At 31.2% G+C, this 27,361-nt stretch overlaps 1 protein-coding gene across 4 annotated transcripts in view; it reads left to right on the top strand.

Annotated features, from left to right (window-relative positions):
* The first annotated feature begins 503 nt into the window (after positions 1-503).
* The window catches only part of LOC125052906 (protein Wnt-7b), a 70,310-nt gene continuing 43,452 nt past the window's right edge, over positions 504-27,361 (top strand). For 3 of the 4 annotated variants that reach the window (XM_047653983.1, XM_047653980.1, XM_047653982.1), the window contains exons 1-2: positions 504-685; positions 21,326-21,531. In XM_047653983.1, coding sequence (XP_047509939.1) covers positions 21,425-21,531 — 107 coding nt within the window. In that variant the 5' untranslated portion in view covers positions 504-685; positions 21,326-21,424. Of the gene's footprint in view, positions 686-21,295; positions 21,532-27,361 lie in introns of all 4 variants that reach the window. The other variant, XM_047653981.1, reaches the window with a different exon arrangement.

Genomic DNA, 27,361 nt, shown 5'->3' with positions numbered 1-27,361 from the left:
TATGAGAACTAATTTTAATTGTCTGCTATCTAAATCCAATAAATACCATTTAATTGTTATCATCTCGTGAAGTCAATTTGCCAAACAAACTAAATAAAATACATGAACTAAATTAAAGCAAAAAAAATGTGTGAACTTCTCGAATGATTAAATGAGGATAATAATTCCATTATTCTAAAGCTTTAGCTGTCCATACACGGAGAAATATAAATACTTACTAAGAAAATATGGTTCTGCAAATTTACTAATGTAAAATTAAAATCAATAAAAACTACCTGAAAATATTTTATTACGCTATTCGTTATAGTTTTAATCTAATTACTTAAAATAATATATTTTATATATAATCTAGTCTACTGGTTAAGTCTATATAGACAAGAATCCGCCCGGAAAATCAAATGGTCAGACGATTACGTTTTACAAATAGGATCGCGCTTGAGCGGTCATAATATAGTGCAAGAGGTGCTTATCTCACGGATAGGTAAAGGTATGGTCCAGAGAGGACAGTTGATGCTGAGGTGTCAAGCAGAGAGCACGTCTCTCGCATACACTCTGTGATGTTTACGCGAAAGACGAAATGTGATGTGCGTGAATAGTGTACAGTAGAATTTTGAAAATAGAACATTCTAATTTCACGGGATAATTTGGTAAAATAGGTTAAAAGTACTGCGTTTTTAAATGCACTGTAAGTTGAAATCTAAAAACTTTTGAATCTTTCTTTTTCATTTCTTAAATTATATTTTTTTGTTTATAAATTTATAAACAAATACTTTAAATACTTCTCTACTACTCGTTATAAAAAGTTTATTGAGGGTAAAATTAATGTCAACATATTATTAAAAAACACTTTATATGAATAACATCAATAAAATACTGTGTAGTGGCAGAACCTCTTTAAAACAGGTGCCAATCGATGTTAAAGACGACACCTTATCAAATGATTTGCATTTATAGTTAAAACAAGTTAGTATTATGCAGACCTGTCTCTATATAAATTTTATAAGCGTAAAATGTAGTTTTCAAATAAATAAATTAAACTAATTTCATCCAAATATAGTGTAAATATTTCAACTAACAAGTAAAGATAAAAGTTCTTTGCATGTTGTAGACTGATGTAAATAGATAAACATATATAACAAACCATACAACATATGTTAGTATTTTAGATAGGTTTAAAAAACTAAGTTAATTAAATAAACCTTAATTAATTGCTTGAAATATAAAACATATTAATTTGGCACAGGTAAGTCAATTAAATTTATTATACGCAATTTATATTGCTTCGAATTAATACATATTTTATCGTAGGATAGTGTTTCACTTAAAATTCTTAATTTGTTTTGTTATTTAATGGATACATTAATTTACCTGAACAAATAAAAGTTAACGTTTATTATTTTATATTTATTTTATTGAAAGCTAGGAAAATATCAGATTCATACATTTGATTTGATACCTTAAGCAAGCTGCGTATGATACCCCAATTATGACAAAGGCCATTTTAAGTGAAATCAAAATAATCTTAAACTAAGGTTTACATAAAAAATATCATTTATATCAAATAGTATTTTCAGAGTATCTCTTACGATCACACAAAAAGCCAATTTAAAATAAAATTATTTTGTAATTCATACAAATAAGTAAAAGTAAAATAATTGCTATCATGGTTCGCACCTGCTACGTACATGAGGTGTAGTATTAATCGTTACACTACCTTCAATAAATATGATTCTTAATTAAACGATAAATTTACAAATAACAAAGACTCAACAACGTTCTACGTGTATATAAGCGAGGTATATATTGTAAAACTTTTATATCTATGTGGAATGCAATGCAATATGTGCTAGGATCATTCACCTCTACCAAATAAGACATTTGTCCGCGATGCCTGCTTTTAGATTTGAAATTCTAATAGTGACCAAATCGTGCGCAAGTCTACCTCGCTCATACTGGCTTTACAGAAAATAAGCTTCCCGCATACGATGCAAACAAGCTTTCTTTAAAGGTAATCTATACTTATTTTGGACAAAAAAAATTACGAAGATTTTGAAACTGATTATTAAGTTACAGGAAAACAAGGACTATTTCTTTATTTCACAAATGTATCAATGCATACTTTATTCAAGAAATTGTAATAACGATTTTGTATATTAACACTGTTATTATTTCAAGAAGGCTAGGTAATTTTACTGTTGTTATGAGGTCAATTTGTAGTTCTAGCAGTCAGCAGTAATCATTTCTTTATCATCGTTTTAAATACGATTATGTCGTGTAAATATGAATTTATTTTTTACTCTATTATATGTGTGCCACTGCCTGTGATCTTCCGAAGCGTAGAGGGCGTAGTTAAAAATATCTATGCGAGACTTTGTATATAAGATTTGACATGATACCTACAATATTAATTTACGTTCGGCATAAACACGTTTCCTAATCATTAATAAGTATAAAGGCCACTTTAAATATTATCTCCCGTAAAAAACTAGTGTGATTTTTATCGATTTAGCTATTATATTGCCGAAGAAAAACTGGTCATATTTGACACAATGTTATCTTAATTTAGTCAAGTATATATTTTAAATAATATCTTAAAAGCATCATTTAAATAGGTCATTTGATAAAAAATAAACACACGAATTAAGACTTTTTTAGTTGTTAAAAAAGTGTGCTACATGGCATTTATATGGGCAAATCGATTTCGCTTTCATTTTTTTTTAAATTAAAAGTTTGTAGAGTGGTCTTTTGGCTGAAATGTTTTAGTAATACAGTCAATTACTGTAAATACCTGTAGCTCTATTAAAACGGGTAAAACTGACTGTTCTTAGTTCACGAGTGGGGTTGTTATTTTCTATAAACAGGCGGCGTAGTTTTGACTATGGTCCAAACAATTTTTGATTTCTTAAATGAATGACATTCTGAAGACTTGTTATAAAGCGACTTTACCTCAGCATAAAATTACAATTTTATTACCGATTTTATAATGATTTATTAGTTAATTGCCAAGTAGCAAATATTTTTATTTATAGCTTTATAACCAATTAGAGAATCGTTTTAAATTATTTGTATAGATAATTAATTTGTAAACTTGATTTATTTCTGGTTTAATTGGAATTATTGAAAAACAAATTTGCAAACGCTGACTGATGAAGACTTTATAAGAATTGAAAAATACATAGATTGTGGGCTAAAAGTAACCTACTTATCCCTACATCACAAAATTTGGTCTTAATTTTTTATATTTACTTAAGACAAAAAAATAATTTGTAAGATTTAAGTTATTATAGACATTTAAGGGTTTGAAGGGATTCCAGAAAATCAATTCAAAAATATATAATTGGACTATGAAGGTTTAAGTTATTTGATTTGAATTTCGAACGAAACGTAACGAAAATCTAATAGAAACACATCGTTCTAAGTAATTCGTGTAATAACTATAGAAAATGTATGGAAAATAACATTCTAGCTGTCATAAATTTATAACATCGTATTGACGTATATCATTATTTCCGGAAACTGTTGTCAAGTTCGTGTTAATGGTAAAATTATTATTTTAATGATTGTTTAGTTAAAATATCGAAATAAATAGGAAAGTATTCATTCCTATACGGTTTGAGACAGAAAGATAGTTTTTTTAGATTCTAAACAATTTTAATTTAAAATCCAGAGGGATTTAAACGAATCTATACAATTTTATTTCTAATTCGGACAGGGTTAAAATAACTAATGCATTTAATCTGACAGTCATCCATAAGGTTCTAATCTGATTATTTTATATAAGAAACCTACATGAACTGCCTTTAAATATAATTATAATAATGGAGGAATATAATGTGGGCGGGAGTAGATTTAATAATTACTAAATTGAGATATCTTAATCGTAGCCATAATTATATGGTTAACATGAAATAAGCAAAGGATTTAATGTAACGGTCTTTATAATTATAAGTGTATTTCTATGAGTAAGTCCTTAAAGGAAAATTGTAAAGATTTTGGCTGATGATTTTATTTTGATTTGAATTGCATTTGCTGCTGCTCATAATTGCTTGTCTGTTTTATGGTGAGTAGTGTTGGCCTAGTGACTTGCCATGCTGTACACTAATGGACTTTCTTTCTATGTGCGCATTTAACATTCGCTCGAACGGTGAAGGAAAACATCGTAAGGAAACCGACATGTCTTAGACCCAAAAAGTCGACGGCCTGTGTCAGGCACAGGAGGCTGATCACCTACTTAACTTGAAAAATGATCAGGAAACAGATTCAGAAATCCCTGCCCTGCGATTCTGTAACTCACTTTTCGAACTCACACAGCGGTTTTCGCATCGGCAGTCGCTCTCAAATCAGTCGTGAAGCAGTCATTTTATGATTTGGCATTCGGAAAAGGTGGGAGCTTGTAGTTTATTGTTTATTAGAATGCCAAATCATAAAATGACTGCTTCACGACTGATTTGAGAGCGATTGTCGATGCGAAAACCGCTGTGTGAGTTCGAAAAGTGACTTACAAAATCGCAGGGCAGACCTAAAGTGGTTGTAGCGCCACTGATTTATTTAATTTATTTAATACAAACAATATTTTTGTCTTGGTAGAGACAAAGTTATCAATACCACGGAAAAATTACGCAGAAATGTATGTGTTCTTACTCCTTACCTAAACTAAGATATATTCAGTAAACTCCTCGCTACCACAGATTATAGTAAGAAGGGAAAGCAAGTCCAGAGTCATCAAAAAAATTGTGCAGTGCGACGCGGATACTTCATATAATTTGCTTGTGCAAAGAGCTAACGCGTCATTGTTTTTACTAAAATATAATTTAACTAATGTAATCCCGTGTCGTCGAAGGCCTAACTACGCACCATTGATCTGATCTTGAAAGCTTAAGTGTAAAAACAATCGAATAACTACGTGTTAAGATCGCACGTTTGTAAATATTTAATAGCGAAAAATAGTTGCTATTTGTAGTTATAATAATTAAACAAGGCGAAGAATTATTTTCATATGCATTTGTTGTGCTCCTGATTAGACTGCTATTGTTACATTACAACAAAGTATAGTGGTTTGAAAATTTAATATGTTATCATTTAAATTGTATTATTCTGTAAAATAATGTTTTAAATGTTGGTGTTATAATCGTCATACAAATCATTATTAATTTCACCAAAACCTTAAATAAAAAAAAATCTAATTACATTATGACAGATCACATGATTAATCGAATGGATTAGTCACAAAAAGCGCGTAACTGACAGTAATTGGGATTAGTAAAGTGTTATAAATTTAAGATTAAAAATCCGCTTCCGTGACTCAGTTGCACAAGATTAATTCGTTTCGATTCCCGTTTTAACAATATACAATATAACGTATGATAAAGGGTCTTTTCTTATGTCTTTCGTACCTAAAGTCCGACTTCTACTTCAATTCAGACTGTCTTGTCTTGACTGACAATGAGTAGTTAAGGCAGTAGTTAAAGGCTTACTGCGTCTGGGCAAAACTAAGATTATAATTCTTCTACAGACAGTAGTGTAGTATTCATTATATTTAGTGGTTGCCTGGAAGAGATCACTCGAAAGCGAGAAGGCCGCCAGTTGCCTTTCCTTTACATGTAACTATGTTAAATTTTTATATTATAAAGCAACAGTGTGAATAAAAATAAATGAAAAAATGCTTATTTGTAGATACTTATAGTTTGTTACAGCTATTATGTTAAAATAAGAAATAGCTAATAAATGCACGAATATTAAATATTAAAATTATATTGTATAATAGGTACCAAGTAAGCACATGGAGTTACATAATTAAATTTCGTTATTGGCAATTAGATCATCATCCCTATTTACCTGATACCCATAGGCAATTTCCTCACAATGGTTATTTTCACCGTATGAGCATATTGTGCTAATTGCCAACATAGAATAAGACATTGATGCACCGCCGGGGCTAGAACGCAGGGCCTCAGTATTTAGAATTGTACTCGCAATATCTTACAATGATCATCAAATATTTGGCCTTAAAAAAATCTCGCCTGAAGTAAATCTGCTTACGTAATAATTGAACAGCCCCCTCGAAACCCCCCCCCCCCCTTGTCAGCAAAAGTAAGCAAAGCTCTCAAAAATAATAGTACAAAAACGGATTAATTTTTGTAGGAATCCTAAAAAATGCATTTCGTTTTCAAGCATATGTGTAAAAAAGTAAATAATTACTGTTGACCACCAAATAAGAAAATCAAAGACCCCCTCCCCCTTATAGTTCTTACGAAACTTGAACGGGCCCTAGGTACATAACTCAAAGAGTTTTAATAAACGCTATTTATGCATATGTAAGCAGAAATGTTCCTGGGCTCATACACATATATATTTTGCTCAATATATTCCTATAATTAAATTGTTATCAGGAACAAGACAAACAAATATCAATCAAGGTATTAAAATGATAAAATCTCTAACGCAAAGCTTAATCATTAGGCTCTATCGTAGTAATCTACAGACTTGGTATTAAATGGTATGCAATTTAAAAATTATTATAATAATCCCTAATGACGGCTACCGCATTTATAATGTTAGCTTTACGACTGTATTTTATTACGGAGGACGTCAAACATTAGTTTATGCAGATTTTTAAGATAACTAATTAAACAAAAATTTTCCAGAATAAACGCTTTATTATCACAAAAGGTTTTGGACATATTTTATATTTTGACTCTTTTGATTTATAATAATTATATAATTTCTTGTTTTAGTTTCTTAATTTCCTTGAAATTAAGAAACTAAAACGCATTTAATTGATTAAACTAAACCAACATATATATCAATTATTAACTTAAACCAGATAAATAAGCTGTTAATTATAATAAGAATAATTGTTACTTGATACAAGATGAAATTACTAATAAGTATTTTCAGCCGAATTTCACATAAAACAGTATAGAGTTAAGTATATTCAGAAATATTTTTTTTAATTTTATTGAATATGTCAAGGAATTCATTTCATTACAAATGAAGTCGCAATTCGTTATCACTAATTGAGACCAAAATTCTGCGAAGGTTTTTGAATGTACGCTGAAAAGATTTTGGGTAAACCTTTGAATGTGTCTATGCAAATGAACGGGGGTTTTCAGTGTTAATTCTGAATGTGTGATTCTTGAACTCTTGACAAGGTGATTTCTTTTTAACTGAATTACAAGTAGGAATCTAAAATTTTAATGAAACATTATATTACCCAATAATTTCGTCAATACTATTTACTGACTTAAAAAAAGCTCAGGCGGAGTTAAGCGAGAGCCGGCTGTGCAACTTACTCTACTAAAAATGTTTAATACGTGTATGATAGGGCTAAGTTTATGTTAAACAAACAAACTCATATATGAATATCAAACACTATAATCATGTAAAAAATTAACACTAAAAGCGATTGTATAATTTTAGTATAGTTCCTTGCTAAAAGGACAGTCTTTTATCCTGATTTTATTGTGACAGTAAAGCTTTTTATTTTTTATTAATTTTTCATACATGATATATTAAAACACTTTAAAATCATGAAAAACATAAAGGTCAAATGCTAATATACCCATTTAAATCTTTATCGCAAGATCTTGAAGAAATCGCTTTCAACAAGTGGCTTTTCGTTAAGTCGTAATTAATTTTAGTAATATGTTTAATATATCATGTGTCATTGTGTTGAGACATCAAGAAGGTAACGCCTATATAAGACTTTATCGATTTTAATGTTTCCTTAAGGTTTTGCCGCCAATATTAAGTGATATTTCATTGTAATCGAATTGGCGATCAAGCTTAAAACAATAATACTAAATAATATTTATTTTCATGTACAAACCGGTATTCAAGCTAACGAACAACTATCTTTTCGTGTTTTATAATTGTCTCTGTATCTATGGAATATTTTGACGTTAATAATATGTGTTTTGGCGGGAACTTTTAAAAGTTTGATAAATCAACTGTTTAGTATGAAAAATTTATGTAGAAAACATGTTTTTGAGTTTGATTTTATGCTTTATGTATAATTTTGAAGTTCCATAGACACAAACTTTCTTAAATATTTAATCTGTCTTGTCCTCTCTCTCTTTCCATTACCGTGTACCTTGCGGGCAAAAACGGCAAAATTTAAAATAAATTTGAATACATATATGTTTCAAAGGACATACAAACTATTTGACCCATTACAAATAAACTAAAATAGAAAATTAGCAGAATCGTGTGTATTTAGGTCACTTCCCAGTATTATTCTAAAAGCTTTGGTCAGTCGTAAACTGGCAATTTCGCTTTCACTTTATTTATGATGTCTGACAAATTTTGACACATTTTAACAACCATTATACGTTATACGTTATTCAGGAATGTATATCTAATAAGGTTTACAGTAACAAGTAAGTTTTAGGTAACATTATTTAGGATTTTATGATTTTATTTTAATATTCTTTGAGCAAACTTTTCAAGATAAATTTAAAAAAAAACTGTTCATTTAAAAAGGGGAGAGATTTTTATGTAATTTTGGATAAGTACCTAGGTTTAGGTACCTAGGTTAATCTTACTGACTAAAAATAATAAATATTAGCAATATCGTTTTCATACAATTCTCTAAACTTGACAAAATAATTAACTAACAACTTTTTATGGCTCAGTATGCATTTTTATCCGTACAATACATAACTAATTACCACATTAAACATATAACAATTATTATACCGAAAAATTAGTATAACGAAAAATTATTGATTATTTACATAAGTCGACGTTCCGAACTTTATAGCTGTCAGTGAGAGTGTCACGCTGACACATGACATTGACAAAGACTGTGATTTAAGTGTTGAATGTAGGACTTGACAAATGTAGTTGTTATTCATAATTAGAACTGGCAAAATAAAAAAGTAGAAAGAACAGTAAAAATATTGATTCTGATTTTAAATCATGTTCATTACCCGATGCTTTATGATGGCCTACCGTACTGGTTTTCATTTATAGTTATTATTGAGCATTTCTTTTGCTACTTTTCAACACCAATAGGTTGGTCGTACACTGAATCGCGTGCACGTTCCGTAATCAAACATAATTTAGATGAAGGTTTGTTATAGTTATCAAATGATGTTTTTATAATCATGTTTTTATCTATAGATTTGCTTTCTTTTTTCTCTCGATTCTCTAGGTTTATAAGTTAGTAGTTGTATATATTAAGATTTATTTTTTTTGTATTATAAATTATGTTTCGCATTGTTGCACTTCTTCATAATATTATTTTCACTGTTTTCTTTCATTCATTGTTTTTTTATTATTATTATTATTTTTAATAAAGTATAAATAAATAAAATAATCATGATTAGTTAAGTCTCACCGGTACTTTAACTGCCAAAATGTATAACTTCTAAAAGTCCAAAAGCTCAATCTCCATGGTTGCGACATCAACGCTACGAATATTGAGGGAAATTACATAGAAACTGTTTGTGATTGCTATCGCTATACTCTTACAGAGTGCCGGTGCTTATGTCTGTGTGAAATTTATAAAAATTCTTTAAGAAATTAAAAAATATTCACCCCATGAACTGTAGCAGAAAGTAGTATTTAGCAATTTAACAACCAGCTGTAGAATTAAAAATTATTTATACAATTCTTCTCTATGAAGGTTTTATTAAATATGTCGTTCTCCCCTTACTGCGTGATTATATTTAAAGTTTTTTTATTATCGTTTATTGAGCGTCGAACCTTACAAGATAATACTTCTGCGTTCCGCAATAATTCATTATTACACATCAAACTGATTTTAATCCGTAACTTCTAAGAAATAGAAGTGAATTTCGCATAAATTTATAATCCAGTTATGTATGACTGTTAAGGTGGAGCGAGTTTTTACTAACGCATTACGGGTTCGATTCCCGAGCATTTAACAAGACGACCGAGATAATTAAGAACTAATGAAAGTTTATCTACAGCTTGTAGAATTTGCAGTGGTTTAATTTGTATGTGACGAGTTTCTTGGTTCGCTTACTTAGGCCTTAATATCTTGTCTAATAATGTTAGACATTATTATACATTTTTAAAGCAATACATTTTTACTTTCTTTCACCTTTGTCTGTCCAACAAACCTGGGTGGCTTTAGTGGGAGTGGTAGTGGCATCCCATCCCTGAGGTTAGATCCCCGACCTTGTACGATGGACCTTCTGTCTTTGCGAGGTGAAGGAAAACATCATGAGGAAACCCGCATGCCTTAGAACCAAAAATACTATGGCGTGTGCCGGGCACACGACTGATCTGACTAGCCTATAAGAAAAAAATAAATCACGAAACAGATTATCTAAAACAGCGCCTACGGCTGATTGACAACTGAGATTCTTATTCTAAGAAATTATTTTCATATTGAAAATATAATAGTAGGTAATCAGTTATATACTCTTAACTAATTACAGCAATAAAGGCTCATTTTATTTATATGTAATATATGATATATAAGAAATATTCGTCATCATAATACAAAAAAAATTGGTGTGGCGGCTACTAGGTATTTTCATTATTATTAAGCCTTTATTGCTGACACCCAGTACAATATAATAACAATTATTTAAGTTACATAAAAAAAACACTTAATTCCAAAACATAAATAAAACTTAATCTAATACGTCACTTGACCCGTTTTAGGTAGTCGGCGTGTCCTGTGATACATAGGCCTCTTCCAGCTGTTTCCATTCTTTTCTGATATTAGCTCTTCTTGTCCAAGTTGTGCCTCCTATTATCTTTATATCGTCTGCCCATCTCTTGCTCTGTCTTCCTCTTTTCCTTTTCCATCGCGTGGTTGCCATTCTGTAATTATTTTTGTCCATTTCAACCTGCTATCTCTCGTCATGTGCCCAGTCCAGCGCCATTTCAATTGCCTTATTTTCTTTATAATGTCTTAATCTACTTTGGTCGCTGATCTGATTTCTTTTCGATGTCTCAGTGTTACACCGACCTAGACCGCTGCTTTCTATTCCTCTTTGGCATGTTCTCAACCTTAGAAGATGTTTCTGAGATAATACCCAAGTCTAGCAGCCGTATGTAACATGGTAGGATACATAGACTGAACACCTTTTTCTTAGCTACCATTGGGAAGCTACTAGGTACTCCTTTCTTATTACCAATGTTTTCGTTCTATAGTACTAAAGAACCTTAACCTATGATTAAATGTCAAGTTTCCGTCCTGTCACCTTGTCTTGTATTATCCCATACAAATATAATAGATTTATTTACCACTGTAACATATACCCACTGCAGTGTTGTTACATAAAAAAATAACTTAATTGAAGTTGTTAATTGATGTTGAAAACTGTAAACACTTTGTAATGTCGTGGGAACATTTCTTTACGTAAGCAGATAAACTATTGCTGTTATATTAAAAAAAAAACGTAATACTATGAAGTTCTCTAGTACGTTTGTTTGTCTCTAATTTACGTCTGTTTCCAGCTATTATATTAACTAAATAATACCCGTCAATCTAAGTGAAACCATTTGTCATAATCACTGAAAACATGAAATTCCTACATTAGATTCTAATCACAAGCACTAGTATATAAAGGACTTGCGATCTGTGGAATCGGCTTTCAGTAGAGGTATTCTCTAGGAGATATTACCTCCAAATTAAAAAAAAAACATACGATCCTCTCTTATAGGTCGGCAATGTGCGTTGCCTAGAACAGGTGTCCATGGGACAGTAGATGCCTTTTATTGCTCTGCTCTGAAGGCTCGTTTGCAGGGGGCAATCTATATATATATATAATGAAAATGGTCTTCGTTTGAGGCTCAATCACGCCTAAACCACTGATCGTATCGACATGACGTGACACGACATGACATAACTACCACCATTCGATGCGAAATTTTTCCTAGATGGTTTATGGCTATTTATTTATTAAATTCCAACGTTCCTTCATTTTTTATTGCTGTTTTACTTTTATGAAAATTTAGCCATACGGACTTCACCGCGGAAACATTCGGGGAGGCTTCCTAGAACCTCTAAACGTCAACATCTGTTAAAAACTCGATTTTCGAAATATTTCAATTTTCTTAGCGGGAAGTTAAAAAGAAGAATAATAAAAATATGAAAAAAAAAAAAAATAATGAAACATAAAACTTATTTTAATTCGTCCAGCAAAGCGGGTGCGAAACGGCTAGTATTAGGTATAAAAAAATTTACTTAAAAAGTTATGCACGCTACGAAGTGTCAACGTATTATAAAAGATCACAGTACATTTGCTTTTGAATAAAAACGGTAAATACAAATTGGCGGTAAAAGCAAATAACCCTAAACGATTATAGGACGTTATGCCCCACAGTTACTACGTACTTTAAAAAAAAAACACCCGACACAGAGCATCAAGCTTAGACAATATATTCGATTGATGATCATTATTCTTAATCTAGGAGAGCTTGGACCAATTTACTAATTGGGTTAAACTGTTACATTTTATCTATCTTTCATTCAGACTCCGTGCCTTAGTTTATAACACACGTGATCGGCCTTGCGATTCTGTAACTCACTTTTCGAACTCACACAGCGGTTTACACAGCGGCGTTTTACAATTTGGCATTCTGATAAACAATAAACTACAAACTCCCTCCTTATCAGAATTTCAGTTCAGTTCGAAAAGTGAGTTACAGAATCGCAAGGCAGAAGTCGAGTCCCTGATAAAGTAACTGTTTTGTGTTGTTCATAAAAGTACTAAAAAATCATAAGCCAAAAATTTGTGTTTATTAATTTGTTTGACTTATTCTAGTGTTAATAAGACAATTCAAAATAAATACAATTATTTTAATTTTATACACGGTGATGAATAGTTCATAATGCTATTAGGTGGGCTGAAAAGTTCATAGGCTCACATAGATTTTTTTTTTAATATAATTGTTTTGATTATTCAATATTCGCCTTCGAGAGTGGTACGATTATAGCGGTCATACCATTTGTATAGTTCGATTTGTCTTAAGCCTCAAAATACGCTTCAACGTCAACGTTTATGTCTAGCGAGATAATAAATAAACCATCTAAAACGCGATTCGAAAGTTAAAAATTACACTATTATTTCTAATATAACAAACTCCTTTTATTAATAAAGTTAATATTTCCAAAAAGATGAAAGTCCGATTTTGTTGATTAAAATCCTTTATACGTTGCAAGTAGTATACCGTTAACATTTTATTGCAATTTGTAAAGTTAGAAATCGTTAAATGAAAAGTTAGATTACGGCTGAGTAATCAGAAACGTCCGTCGAATTAGTCTCAATTGTATCGAATCTTGTTAAATCTAACAGTGATGGGCACGGGTAGAGCGGGAGCGTGTAAATTTTATCTTCCTAGTCGTATTCGGGTCTCTTGAGCCGAGTATAAGAAACGAGACTTGGTGCGAACGTACTTGTCAAAACCACTACATTTTTGACGTATGGAAGTCAGAGTCAGTCGTCTCGTTCGAATCGTATCCTTAAAGTCGTAAATTAATTTTACCTTGTTGTCTGCATTCCGTTTACATGGAGAGGTACTGTACTCTTATATTGAAAGTATTTTACGACAAAAACATCCAGTAAGAAGTATTTTTAATAATTACAGTTCCTTTAGAGCTATAGTTAAAGAGTTTAAATAAACCATAAATGATACTATTTAAAAGTTTAAACATAAAATTCTAAGGTATACTTAACTACCTCGATGTACGCAGTATAAAATGAACCTGAAGAAAGGAAGGTATGTTCTTATTCTTTCTTGAACATCAAATGCCCGCAACTCCGTTTCCATGTTACTTGAACGCGTAAGCTTAAGTATAATATTATACATATATATTATAAAATCTTAGTAATATACATATAATATAGTATAATAAAGATGGTGGACTCGGAAGCACGTCTAGCGAGCGGGTGTAGCGAGCGAATAAAACTGCAGGTCTTATCGCTGCTTTTCAGCAGGCCAGAGAACAAGTCAATATAAACGACTTATTCTAAATAGGGCTACAAAGAGACCCATATAGTATATACTATAGCACTCTTTCTTAGTAACTTTTTATATATACAAAAAAGCGTGCTACCGCTCATAAAAACGCGGTTATTGTGTCCATAGCATAACGAAGGTTCTCTACAGGCGTCGAATTCGCTTGATATTTACAACGCACATCACCGTGTTAACAAGGCATGTTATGTTCCGATAAATTTAATTTTACACCTCAGTCCGTCAATTAAACGTTTAGGCAAAAGAAAGTGGTGTAACTTATAATAATTTTCAGTTGTTTAAAATATGAAAGCTTTGTTTTACCGAAACTCCTGTATGCAGGAAAATTTAATTACTGTGAATACAGGATTAATTATCGTAGGATGAATTTTTACTTAAGGCGAAATTAATTAACGCTTATGCTGATTTGGTATTGTATGGCAATATTAACCCGTTGACTCAATCTAACACTCATTTCTTTTAAATTCAAACCAACATTTCTTGAATCTCAATCTCTCTCTCTCTTCAACAACATCATGGACTTAAGAAATTGTAAAATTGATTTTTTTTATAATTGGTCACTGCACAGATATTCGATCTAGCCTAACTTATGACCAATAAGTAATGTAAAACTAATCTTATTACATGTTGCACCTCGGTATATTAAAAAAAAATTTACGCCATGGCAATAGAACTATTTAATCACCTTCCTAGAAGTTATACTGCCGAGTAATGCTTTCAAGGGGAGGGTGACTAATTTTTTAAACGCAAGGTCTTTAAAGCGTGGGCGAGTATTGATACCATAAGTTTGATAACAACATATTAATGTTCTTATTATATGACATTTACATGCCTATTTTTAAATGGCTGATTGTGCGGATTTTTACAATAATCGATCTAATTGTACCACTTTCTTTGAAAATAAACGATTATTTATTTAGCACTTATGACTATATTCTATTGTTTGTAAAATTGTTTAATGAGAAAAATATGTCTGAGCTTCATATAATTCTTTATGTTGTTTAGCTTTCTTTACGCCCTCAATACACAAGCGAGTAGGTTGAAGCAATAAGTGATGAGCTGCGGAACATAGCCTATTACTGTGTAATGACGCCTCCTACGTCACACAATTATCTAGTAGTAGGCGAATGGACGTTAAATTTTATTACCTTTATTGTATGAAAATGTATGCGAGGTTTCTGGAGTCATTAAATATTATATATATATATATTGCGTCTTGCGTTCATAGGTATTTTTAATATTTGTCACAAATACACACATTTAGATTAAACTTTTTAAATTGCGATCATATTAATTTTTTTTTACATAATTTGAAGTTTTGAGTGCTCTTCAGAAATCGTGGACATTACAAACTCATGTTCAAAACTATTGGTAGACTTAAAATAATATTAATTGTGATTAGTCATGATCACAATCATTTATAGCGGAATCGTGAATTTCTCTTTTTTTTTTTTACATACATAGTTTTATAGTCTGTATTTTTTTCTATTGATTATTGAATAGTCAATTGTCAAAATTGTCATTGTCAATTACAAACACGTTAATACGCAACCTTTAAAACGTATTTTGTTACGTGTATCGTTGATTTTTAAAAAGAAATATTTTATGCGCTCATGCGCCTTAAATTCAAAGGTGAGTCACAAACTTGTAATAACTCACAAAAACATGTATGTATTACAAATTGTCTCACTTTTTGTCTCTTAAAACTACTTTTGGTTTTGATAAAAATTTATAAGGCGCGCGCGCGGAATTGTCAAAAGATTTCTTTAGCTTTATATGGCGCGAAACCAAGAAGACACGGTAAATTTAGGGTTGCTATACTTAATAATTATTTTTTTTAAATAACAGAAACTTTAACCGCACTTTATACTGTATTCTTATACCTGCTGTATATTCCGAACTAATACGATTTAATTTCACAGTCCCAATCAGAAGCTAAAACTCCTTTTAATACCTTGTTTTTGTGATTTGTCAAAATGTGTTCACCTGTAGTGTAGCTTTTGAACGCCGTGAATTTTGAGATTTTTCATTATACATATGCGCAATCGTTACTTGCTTGGAAACATCGTATCTACTTGTATATGTATATACTTATAAACTTTTGTTTTCGCTATATTGTATTCTTTATTATTTTAATGTAGGAAATAAGACTGCCGTTTTGTTAACTTTTATTACCATCTATTTTGTGACGTGGAAAGTGTTATTATTATATCTTTAATAATTTTTAATTGTCAAATCGACAACCCTATATTTCTCCAAAAATATATGAAACACGTTTGATAACTAATGTTTATTTTGACCGACAACTCGAATCTGAAATTTAATGAAAATCGCATTCTTGTTATTTGTACTTGTAAACGGCAACATTATCTTCATACATCTGAAAATCTTAAATAATAAAAATTAAAGAATAACCCTAGTATCTAATCTACATTTTACTTACTTTACGTTTGTGTACTAGCTTATTTTGGGGTTGCATATAGTCTATGTTACTTAGGAACAATTTAGCAGTCTAATGTGAAGTCTAAAGGTGACAATTTCAAATCATTTGTTTCATTTGTTTTTGCCGCGCACCACCAGAAAAGAGCGTACCAATTTTTAAAAGGCCGGCAACTATGGCATTGAGAGTGTCCATGGGCGGCGGTATCACTTAACATCAGGTGAGCCTCCTGCCCGTTTGCCCCCCGTTCTATAAAAAAAAATCATTACTCTTTATAATATTCGTATAGAAACATCTTACTGGGCCAATGGGCAAATGGTATATATCCTTCCTCTCTGTTTCTCATGTCTAGTTCTTTATAGTATCTACTTACACAAGTATACGTACAAACTACTCTTAGTTCGCCCATTTAGCATAATTTACAACCTGCATCTTATATATCAATAAAATGGTGAATTTATATCGTTGAAAATAAATAATTCACAAGATCAGAAATTTTACCATAACCTTTTTTTTATAAAGGCACTTTACCAAAACACAGAGACACTTACAGAGAACACACGACATATAAAAAAGACAATACATGCGTGTGCATCAATGACAAGTGTGCACAACATTTAACGGAAACAATACAATGTTTAAAGAGACAAATAAACTAGATTTAGAAATAAAAATATTTAATCAAATATGCAATTTAAAAGTTTTATATATTTATTCTTTGCAATTGTTTAATAAATTAAAAATAACAAAATATAGACATCGTAATAAATTGCTGGTAGGGAAAATAATTTACTTTAGCAGATACTAAATAATAAGATTTTACAAGGTGATACACGAAATCTAGTTACTTGTTACGGCAATACAATTCATTACCTTAACTTGGGCATTATTTTGTTTCTCCAGTGTAAATGCGATGCTATGAACACATACGCTATGTTATTTATTACTATACATAGATAAGAAAACAAGGGAGTTCGCCTAATGTTTAATCGTCCGCCTCTTAATCTACTAAACGTATAAATCACGTTTACAAATGATTTTTTCATACTTAATTGTGAAGAGTCCGACATGTCTTTTCGCTGGTTTCAAGCTTCGGAGAAATTAAAACTAACTCAAATGATATTTAATATAGCGTCCTTACTGCCTGTGAAAATAAATGTTACATCAACACTTTATATAAGATAGTAGGTACTCTAATGTACTTTATCTAAACTGGTCTAAAACAAAATATAAGACTCTTTGTGGTAGAATCAACTATATCTATATATACGGATTTCTACTCAACCTATTGGAATACTAGACCACTAACAACTGGATATTAATTCATAAATATTACGTAATTTCATTGGCATGACATATCAAGTAAAAATCACTTTAAACACTGTTCTTGTATTGCCACCTAATAGCACTAACCAAAGCTATAATCTATTCAATTGGACTAGTCACCTAAGCAGCTGGACTTGTCGTTGTAAAATCTAAATGTACCATTTCCTATGAAATATGACAAGCAATTGTTAAGAATGACTTATGAACTGTCGGGTAATGGCAGTTGGTGCATTGATAAACGTATATCTGATATTGGTAGTCACGAAAAACTGGAGCAAATCAATTTATGACCACAAAGTATAAAACCTTATCATTACTGGCGCCTTAGGCATTGTCTATGCTTCTAGTATGGTAGACCAAGTGCCTATTATGTATATATTTAAAATACCTTTATATAAAGTGTATTTCCAATTTATAAATATAATATTTATTTACTTATTTGAGAAGAAAATCTCAAAAGAATATAATTACAAAAGTTAATTGTCAATGTGACAAATGACAGATCACGTGACGCGTGTGTCAGTACAATGGCGTCGCGGCATACCATTATCTATATGTCATTAAAAATAGAGTCTGGCTAATGAAAGAAGATAATTCAATTATTTGAAAACTTTCGGATGGCACCACAGAATGTCATTGAATTTCTTAGGTTAGTATGATTTATTGTCTTGATACTTCATGCAATTACTCATTTTTATTTCTATTATATATTTTTTCCGAATAGTTAACAGGTATAATAGCCTAAACTTTGTTTTATTGATTTTTAGACTCTGATTTTGATAATTCCGAATAAAGTTATGTTTTATAATAAATATAGTTTTAGTTTTCCATATAATGCTAGTCATTTTAAGTATCAATAGTAAAATACTAAATACGTATAGTATTTACTTTCATATAAATACAGTTACTATCAATGTTAAAAATAATAAAATAAAATCAAGTATCTAGTAAGTTTAATCCACAAAATATATCAAACTTTTAATTTTCCGCGCTTTTTCGTTATCTTCTTTCATTAGCCAGACTCTAGCACATTTGTTTTGTTTTCTACACACACATAGACACAATAGAATATGCAAGATCAAATGGCTACAAATAAAGATATTTAATTAAATAAATTGTCTATGTTACAAGGCTATCCTCACTGAGGTATCCGGAATCATCTTGTTCTCCTTGTAAATTCGATGTCCAACATCATCCGATAAGAAAACACGGAAAACGTCTCGTCTTATCGAAATAGCATAATTAAGCCTCTACGCTATGTCACGATACTTCCGAAACATATTTATTAACTAATATTATGCTATTATGTCAAAGTTATTGCTAGTGTACAGCCTACGCTATTTCTGTTGTTAAGATTAATGTACTTGTGTGACTTAAAGTATCACACACATTTATCTTTATAATGTTTTTGTAATCTAATAGTCCTAACGTATTGCGCTTTGCAGCAAACGGGTTTAACAACTTATTTTTTTTATTTATTATTAATTATTTTCATCAAGGAAATTTACTAGATGCAATGTAGCACAATTTTAATAGTAAGGTTTTTTTATTTATTATTTGTCACCGTACAAAAAATTTAAAACATTTAAAAACTTAGAAAAGAAAAAAAAACAAACATAGATTGTTTAATAAAATATTTTAATTGTATTTAAAATTATCACTTTCTGCGTCTCGCGTTCGCTTAACTGTACAAAATACTTTAATACAATCTGGTATAAAAGACAATATTAGAGTATGGTATATTTATGTAATCGTAAAACGTAATCGCGGAATAGTGACATACAAATTTTTGATTCTTAGTACATATTACCATCACAAACACAACAGAGCCATATTGGCTTAGTTAGTGCGCCTTTTAAGTACCAGGAAGTACCAATTTGATTTAAAAATTCTGTTATAGTTGGAAGGCACAGCAAGCCATAAATAATAGTGAAATATGTAGATGCAGAAATTGCTTTTTCCCATGCCATTTGAGTGAACAAAATTTTTGCTACACTACGCTAATGCACGACTTATGATCAATGATAGGATATAGTTGTAACATAACCCGTCTGTACCTTCAATTATCGTTAAACATGCTTTTATAGTAAATAATTAGATTTTTCTTCTTCTTTTGTCTCTTTGTTATTGGAGTATAGCTATCTCGTGAATTGTGCCTTATCCTTACATCAACTCCATCAACTCCAAGAAAACAATGCCATAACCATAGGCTTATTTCTAGAAGGCAGAAATTGTTTCCTTCTGCCCTGGATCTTCTCTCTCTTCTAAAAACTCATATCTGACAGTCATGATCACCTGGCCTCCCTTATTATGGGGTAGAATTGCATCGTCCTGAACGAGTCTTCAACTTGATCGGTCCAGCTGCTTGAACGGCCTTCAATGACCACGCCAAATTTCTCCAAATTCTCGTAACTTCTGCCTTGCATCTTAACCATCATAATTGTCTGTAGGTGGCAGCGTTCATGGAACAACACATAGTGTCCTGTAAAAGCTGACTGGAACATTTCTATGTAGGAGTTATATGAATAACATAAAATATTAGTATTTCAAGAATTTATCTACGTCTATTCATATAGTTGTAATCTTTGTAACACTTGAGCTGACGCAACAATCGGTGCTAAATATTGTACAAATATTGCAGTCTCACGATCCGAAGTGTAGTGAAAATGAAAGCAAACTATGTTATAAAACTGTATTGATGTACGGTGTATGTTTTAATTATTCAAATTTCGTATTTTCATTATAACTCCTTGATCTAGAACTAACTACCAATACATATTTAGATTTATTAAAAAAAATTAAAGGTAAGGTTTAAGTAATTAATAAGATATTTGCGGTATAGGTGACATTTTCTTACTTTTTACAATCAATTTTTTTAAAGTCTAATTTAAAAACCCCCAGCCTCATAATTTATTTCGTTACATAGGAACATGAACATCTTTTCGAATAGTATTTTGTTGGAGGCATACAAGAGCAGCGTTGGCCTGGAGGCTTCAGCGAGCGACTTTCATCCCTGGGGGGACTTTGATCCTGGTTGTTCAGTGTTCACCAATGGACTTTTGTCTATGCCCAATTAACACTCGTTAGTGAAGGAAAACATTGCGAGGAAACTGGCATGCCTTAATCGACAAAGTCGACGGTGTGTGTCAGACACAGACGGTTGATCACCTACTTGCCTTTTAGAAATGATCACATAACAGATACAGAAATGCCTAGATCTAAAACGTTGCAGCGCCATTGGTATACATAATATATATAGGCAGTTTTCAGAACTTCAATCGCTAGCAACCATTATACAAAATCGAGGTAAAAGTCGTCTATTCTGGGTGATATAATCGAGAGATTAACCTTCCATTAGTAAATTTAGTGCTTCGAAAATAATTGTAATCAGGTCGGCTACACAAGACACTTTATTTTGGGAACTAGTCAACTGTGGAATCGACTCCCGGTCTTCCCTGAGAGATAGGATATACCTTCAATTGTTTAATGTAAGAGTATACTCCTCCCTCTAAGGCTCAAAGACGTCCCGTAGGCTCGTTTGCCCCCCAATTCTATAAAAAAACGCAGTACTTTTAACAAATGAAAAATACTCAATAGTGTATCCGTGATGACAATATGCCAGTGTTCTACTGTGAATATAAGTTCAAAAAATGTGTTTAAAAAGATAATAATCGCAAATAATTAGGATGTGAAACCATGTTGGAATGCGTGCGTCGCGATGGCTCAGTGGTACACGCGACGGACAACGGATGTTACTGTTTTAGGCTGCTGTTTTTGCTGACAATTGTGCTTTTATGCGTGAGGTAAGTGATTTTAATTTTATTGAAGTGAAACTTCTTTATCGGCGTTCAAAAAAAAATTTACCGTCACATTTTTCGATTACGCGCCATCTTTTTCTTGTCCCTACCACGGTTGATCCGAAGTGATTCGAAGCCATAAATAACAAAAATATATAATAACGATAACAGTGATAGTAATAATTATATTACAATTAATGAAATTCTGTAATAATCTTAGTAGTAATAAGGTAAAATGAAATAATAGTATTTATATTCATGTCTGTTAATAAAAGCCTTTTGTTAAACTTTATCTAATTTTATTTTATTTAACCAATTCCTGTAAAGTTGCATATAGTAGATCATTTTTCGAAAAATAAAGTCATAAAGAAGTTTCACTTCTTACGTGTGTACACCTAGTACACACACACATTTTTATTTATTATAGTCACAACTATCCCTTGTACCATACGATGAAGAGGCAATACCTTAAATTACAAAGTTTACGGTAATACAACGAAGAACATACTTGTTGCAGTGAACCATTGACCATAAACAAAAAAAATTAAAGCCAGTGTTTTATGAGGCCTTGTTCCTGCTGTAAATTATTAACTATTAATAATATTTATTGTAACTTCTACTGTAATTCATCAAAGAAAATTTATTTCGCAAAGAGTCTGACATATGCAGAAACTGTTTACTTGCTTTGTAGCCGTACCACAGACTATTAGAATTAATATAAAAATACTTCATGGAGGTCTAGCTTCGAGTATCTATGACTCAGCTGGGTTTAGTCTATTAAGTTATTTTACGTATACAGCTGGCTTTATCGCTAACAAGGCTATATCCATTCACAGAATATAATCAGAGGATATGTTTATTTTTTGCTATCGAAATTGGCTCAGCCGATTTATAGGACCATAATTATAGGGTGCCGTCTCCTTGAAGGTCTTTTGTGATGCCTTAATAAGACGAAATGATGAATGATACACTGAAGGATGAAAGGAAATCGAAATATGATCTGTGAAATTAAAGTTGAGTTTATGATGTTCGGAATGTTCTGTTCGAATTTTGAAATTTTGATGAATGTTCGATTTTTAACTTACGTAAACACGTTTTGACAAATATCTTTGCAGCGCTTCATTTGCTTGTACGTTAAACAAACAAATTCGAAATTCAAATATCACGTATCTATTAAATTTGACGATGAAATTTGGCGGCATTTTTATTGTATTTTTTACAATTATTTAATGTATTGCAATATTTTTGATACAAACAAACACTGCAATGGTATTTCTGTCGTAAGCTATCTCCAATACACAACGAATGCTTAATAAAAACTTAAACTAATATTAATTGACGAGAAGGTATTATGAAACTCTCAAACCTCGAATTCCTCTTCATATTATTGCCCAACATATCATTACTGTCAATCTCTGCGCCTGCGACCTATTCTGATTTCATGTGTAATTATCATGTTGGTACAATTGAAAAAGACCTTTTTTACAATGTACTAGAGTAATGTTTTGAGTGTGTAAGGAAACAGCTGATTGCTTAGACTTTTTTCACAGCTAAGGTAATAAAAAATGCACTACATTTTTTACTAGCTTAGCGCTCAGCCTGGCATGGACACATAGATTACTTAGACATTTTATTAGAGATAGAAATATCAATTACAACCTTTCATTATAGTTAAATTTCTACACTTTTATTTGTAATACAGATTAAACTGACGAAATTGAACAATTATTAATTCTACTAAAATATATTATTTTATTTAAAAAAATTTGAGAAAAAAAGTGAAGGCACTTTTGTAATGCCACTATTTTTCAGGTATTGCACTTGCAACTACTAAATTGAATTTGATGATACTTAACTTAATTATTTTTCATCAAAATTATCAACTAGGTTGGGTACCTTTTATTTCAAATACTTTACATTTATATACACTAAGATTTCTCGCATTCCTAGGTAGCCTTTTTTGGCAAATCCGGGATTTGGAGGATCCCGCCATTTCTGTCTGCACTGGCCATTGTGCCACTCTCCTAATAACTTCCTTTTTTAAATTCGTTCCAAAGAGGTTTTTCTATTGAAGAGTTTTGCGTGACGTGACACATAAATTAAATTGATAAATCACGATAAATAGCGTAGTAATAATAGACTTAAATTAAACACGCATGACAAATTATGCAATGAAAGATTTCAAGGTTAATTCTAAGGTAGACCGAATACGATCGAAGACTTATTTATTTACAAAAGCTAGCCAATAAGAAACATTAAATGCAAGATACTAAAGGAAAATAGATTTCAAAGTGTGAGGGGAACAGCTATGGATATCCAGTTTCCTCACGATATTGCCTTCACCATTCGAGCGAATGTTAAATGCGCATATAGAAAGCACATATTGGTGCACAGCTGTGGATCGAACCTACGACCTTTGGTAGCTCACGCTGAAGCCACTAGACCACTGCTCTTAATATTTATTAAATTCAAATTCATTATTTATATTAATACTGAATAATGACCTAAAAAAATTCAATGGGGTCTTAAAACAATCTAATTAGTTACAAATTGTTTTTGAAATTTTATGTTTTCCTCTTAAATTTTATTTCTTGGAATTGCAAAATATTTTAATGAGGCAACCATTTAGATTATATCTCCTCACTTGCGTATCTTCTTAGAACCTATCAAATATTATAAATACCAATGAACCTGACTTTGTAATTGGAAAATTCGTGCCTATGTGCTAGAGGAATTTTTTTATGCAGAAGGTTTTATGTTCGTAAATTCCAAATTCGAATGACAAAGTTACCTAGATATTTATAATAAAACTAGATGACCCGGAAAACGTTGTTTTGCCATGTATATTATTTCTAGGAAACGTCGTAGAGTGGTGAACATTAGGGGTTGTATGTACATAATTTTGTATATGCTGAGTCATAAAAATAAAAATAAATTTTTAGGGGTGGACACCCCTTATCACTTAGGGGTTTGAAATAAAGATAGTAGCCGATTCTCAGACTTATTGAATATGCATAAAAAATTTCATAATAATCGGTCGAGCCGTTTCGGAGGAGTATGGGAACGAACATTGTGACACGAGAATTTTATATATTAGATTATGTATACCCTCCACATTATCCTATATTTCACAAATAGTAAGAAAGAAAGAAAAAACTTCATACATAATAAAAAAGTTTAGTTAAAAAATAAAATGCACTAGCCCCTACACTAAGATTCCCCGTGTCGTGGGCAGCAAGCCTCTTCCATTTGACATAATAATAATGGTTAATTTAAACCAAAATAGATAGTCCAGAAAATGTTATGGCTTGGTACGTTAGTAATGAGTAGTGATTGTTTTTGACTAAACCTAGCTACCTCACCCCAATCCCTTGGTAGCGGAGCAACCAACCTAGCAGTCAATATTTATTAGTCACATTGAGATTGCTATCGTTTCTGTCACATCACGTCACTATTTAATTTAAAGAAAACACTTTTTAACCGGATTGAAGTTATGTATTATTATAAATTTACAATTATTTACATAATTTTTTAAAATTAAAATGATTCTAAATTTAAAATTGTTAAACACCTGGGATCCAATAATATCCAAATTAAAATCTCAAGATAAACAATCCGCGAAAATAGAGGACACCGTGAGCCATTTCTGCCAAAACCCTCCATCTTTTAGTCCATACCAACTCCGGGGAAACAAATACAGACTTTCTACAGCTGTTATACTTTTTGACATTCAACACCTTTTGTCTTCGGTCACCGTGACCTCGCACGCTGTAACGCACGCGAAACGTCGGTTAAATTTAAAATTATGTAAAATAATTGTAAATTTATAATAATACATAACTTCCATCCGATTAAAGAGTGTTCTTTAAATGTATAAAGGTTATGTCAATAAAAGACAATACTAAGCTATTTAATTCCTCCTTTAATTACTACAGTCAATTAAATTTTACCCTTATCAAACAGTCAGCCCAATTCATTCGCAAATTCTAGGTATTCAAAGAAATACCTATATGAATCGTTAGTTAACCGTGAACAGATTCATCCTATTAAAACGGTAAGCGGCTGTTCTGACGTTTTATAGGCTATTTAAGTTAAATTAAAACGCGTTAAATATAAATTGAGTGTCTTAAAGCGTAAAACTTGTTAAGCCGCGACGAATGGCAGGCGTTAAACGGTTCAGGCTGTCTCGGATCATAGCAGAAGTTTATGAATCCAATCGGTAATATTTATGTTTCAAATGCGTCTTATCTATGAATATAGATAAGAATAGTGGAAATTTAAAGTAGCTTTTATGACAAAGATTTGTTTAAATGTATAGGATTTGTTTACAGTTGTTATGTTTTCGTATAATTAAGACACTAAATTGTCAATCCCTTCCAGTCATTATCCTCTGACCTATAATTGTTTTTTATTATTTACGATTTGATATAAAATAAACGTAACTAAAGTTGCTTTAACTGAGTTTTTCGTATACGTAAAAAAGAGTTAATATATATTTTATTACTGTTAATGAAAATTATGCAAAGAATGTATAAGCATACTCTTAGTCAAACAATGTAACTACTGTAAAAGTAAGGTCAAGCTTCATGGCGTTGAATCGTGATCTTACTTTACTTTAAGTAGATGTTATAAAAATAGGCTCCATTACCGTAAAGGCCACGAAAGACAAATAGTTTATAGTTTTATTTCTGTTTGTATATAAATTTGTTTCGCAATATAATTGAAAAGTATTGTCTCTCAAAGCTACGAAAGGCTTTCTTGTATTGGTACTTATAATATGTGTTAACAAAGGTCCTACAGGTGAAAAACAAACATGGTAATTTTAATATAATCATCATCATCATCATTAATGGCTATAAAGCCCCTTGTGCGCCCTAAATATCCTCAAGTATATTTTGCCATTGCAATATATTTGCACCCAACTTCGAACCCCTAATGTTTCGAGGCCCTTGACTACTTCATCCCACCAACGCAGCCTCCGTCTACCGGGTTTTCTCTTGCCACCAGGTTGTGAGTTATTATGCTACAAAAGTATTTATACAATATAATATTGCTACAAATTTGTATCTATATGTCAATCCTTTTTAACATTATTTTAGATATATAATGTTGTGGATATATTTTGATGATTTGAAACCTTTATTTAAATACGTTATTTAATTGGAGGGAAAGAGTTTACTGTTCTGACGGGATGAACATTCAATGTTTAACAATTAGGAAATAGGATAATTTAGTATTGGTTTTTTTTAATTTGGACAATTTTCCAATGTTTTTAAAAGTTACTACACATCAATAACAATAAAATAGTCCAGCCGTTCTCAAGTTATTAGTGTTCAAACAAAACTTATAATATAAATTTTGTTATTATTATAAGTTCAATATTTATATACTTGCGTAGAATAATAGTTTACTCTAATATTTATGCTGTACACAAAAAATGTGGTCACCGTTTAGCATGGTCATGAGTCATGGTACCTCGTGGGGTGAGTAAGACTTCAATAAGATACGCTATGTACCTGTAGTTATTTTAAAAATCAAATCTATTTGGATTTATGCGTTTATGAAGATGTTGTCTTTCTATATTGTAATGTTACTGCAATAAATACAAACAAGTTATCAAAAACTTCACGCCTCAAGCGTTTCTAGCTATAAAATACAATGTTTAGCTTGACATCGAATTCAAAGGATTCTGCAAAAACATGATAACAGTAATCTAAGCAATAATATACACATGTTTATTTGTATAATGCTAAGCCTACGTAGGATATTGTAATTTATATAACATTTTAAGCGCTTTGACTGCTCAGTAGGTGGTACCTACTAGCAATTCCACTAG

This window comes from Pieris napi, chromosome 10 (assembly GCF_905475465.1).
Source record: "Pieris napi chromosome 10, ilPieNapi1.2, whole genome shotgun sequence".
Classification (NCBI taxonomy): domain Eukaryota; kingdom Metazoa; phylum Arthropoda; class Insecta; order Lepidoptera; family Pieridae; genus Pieris; species Pieris napi.
This window is presented reverse-complemented; position numbering and strand designations above follow the sequence as displayed.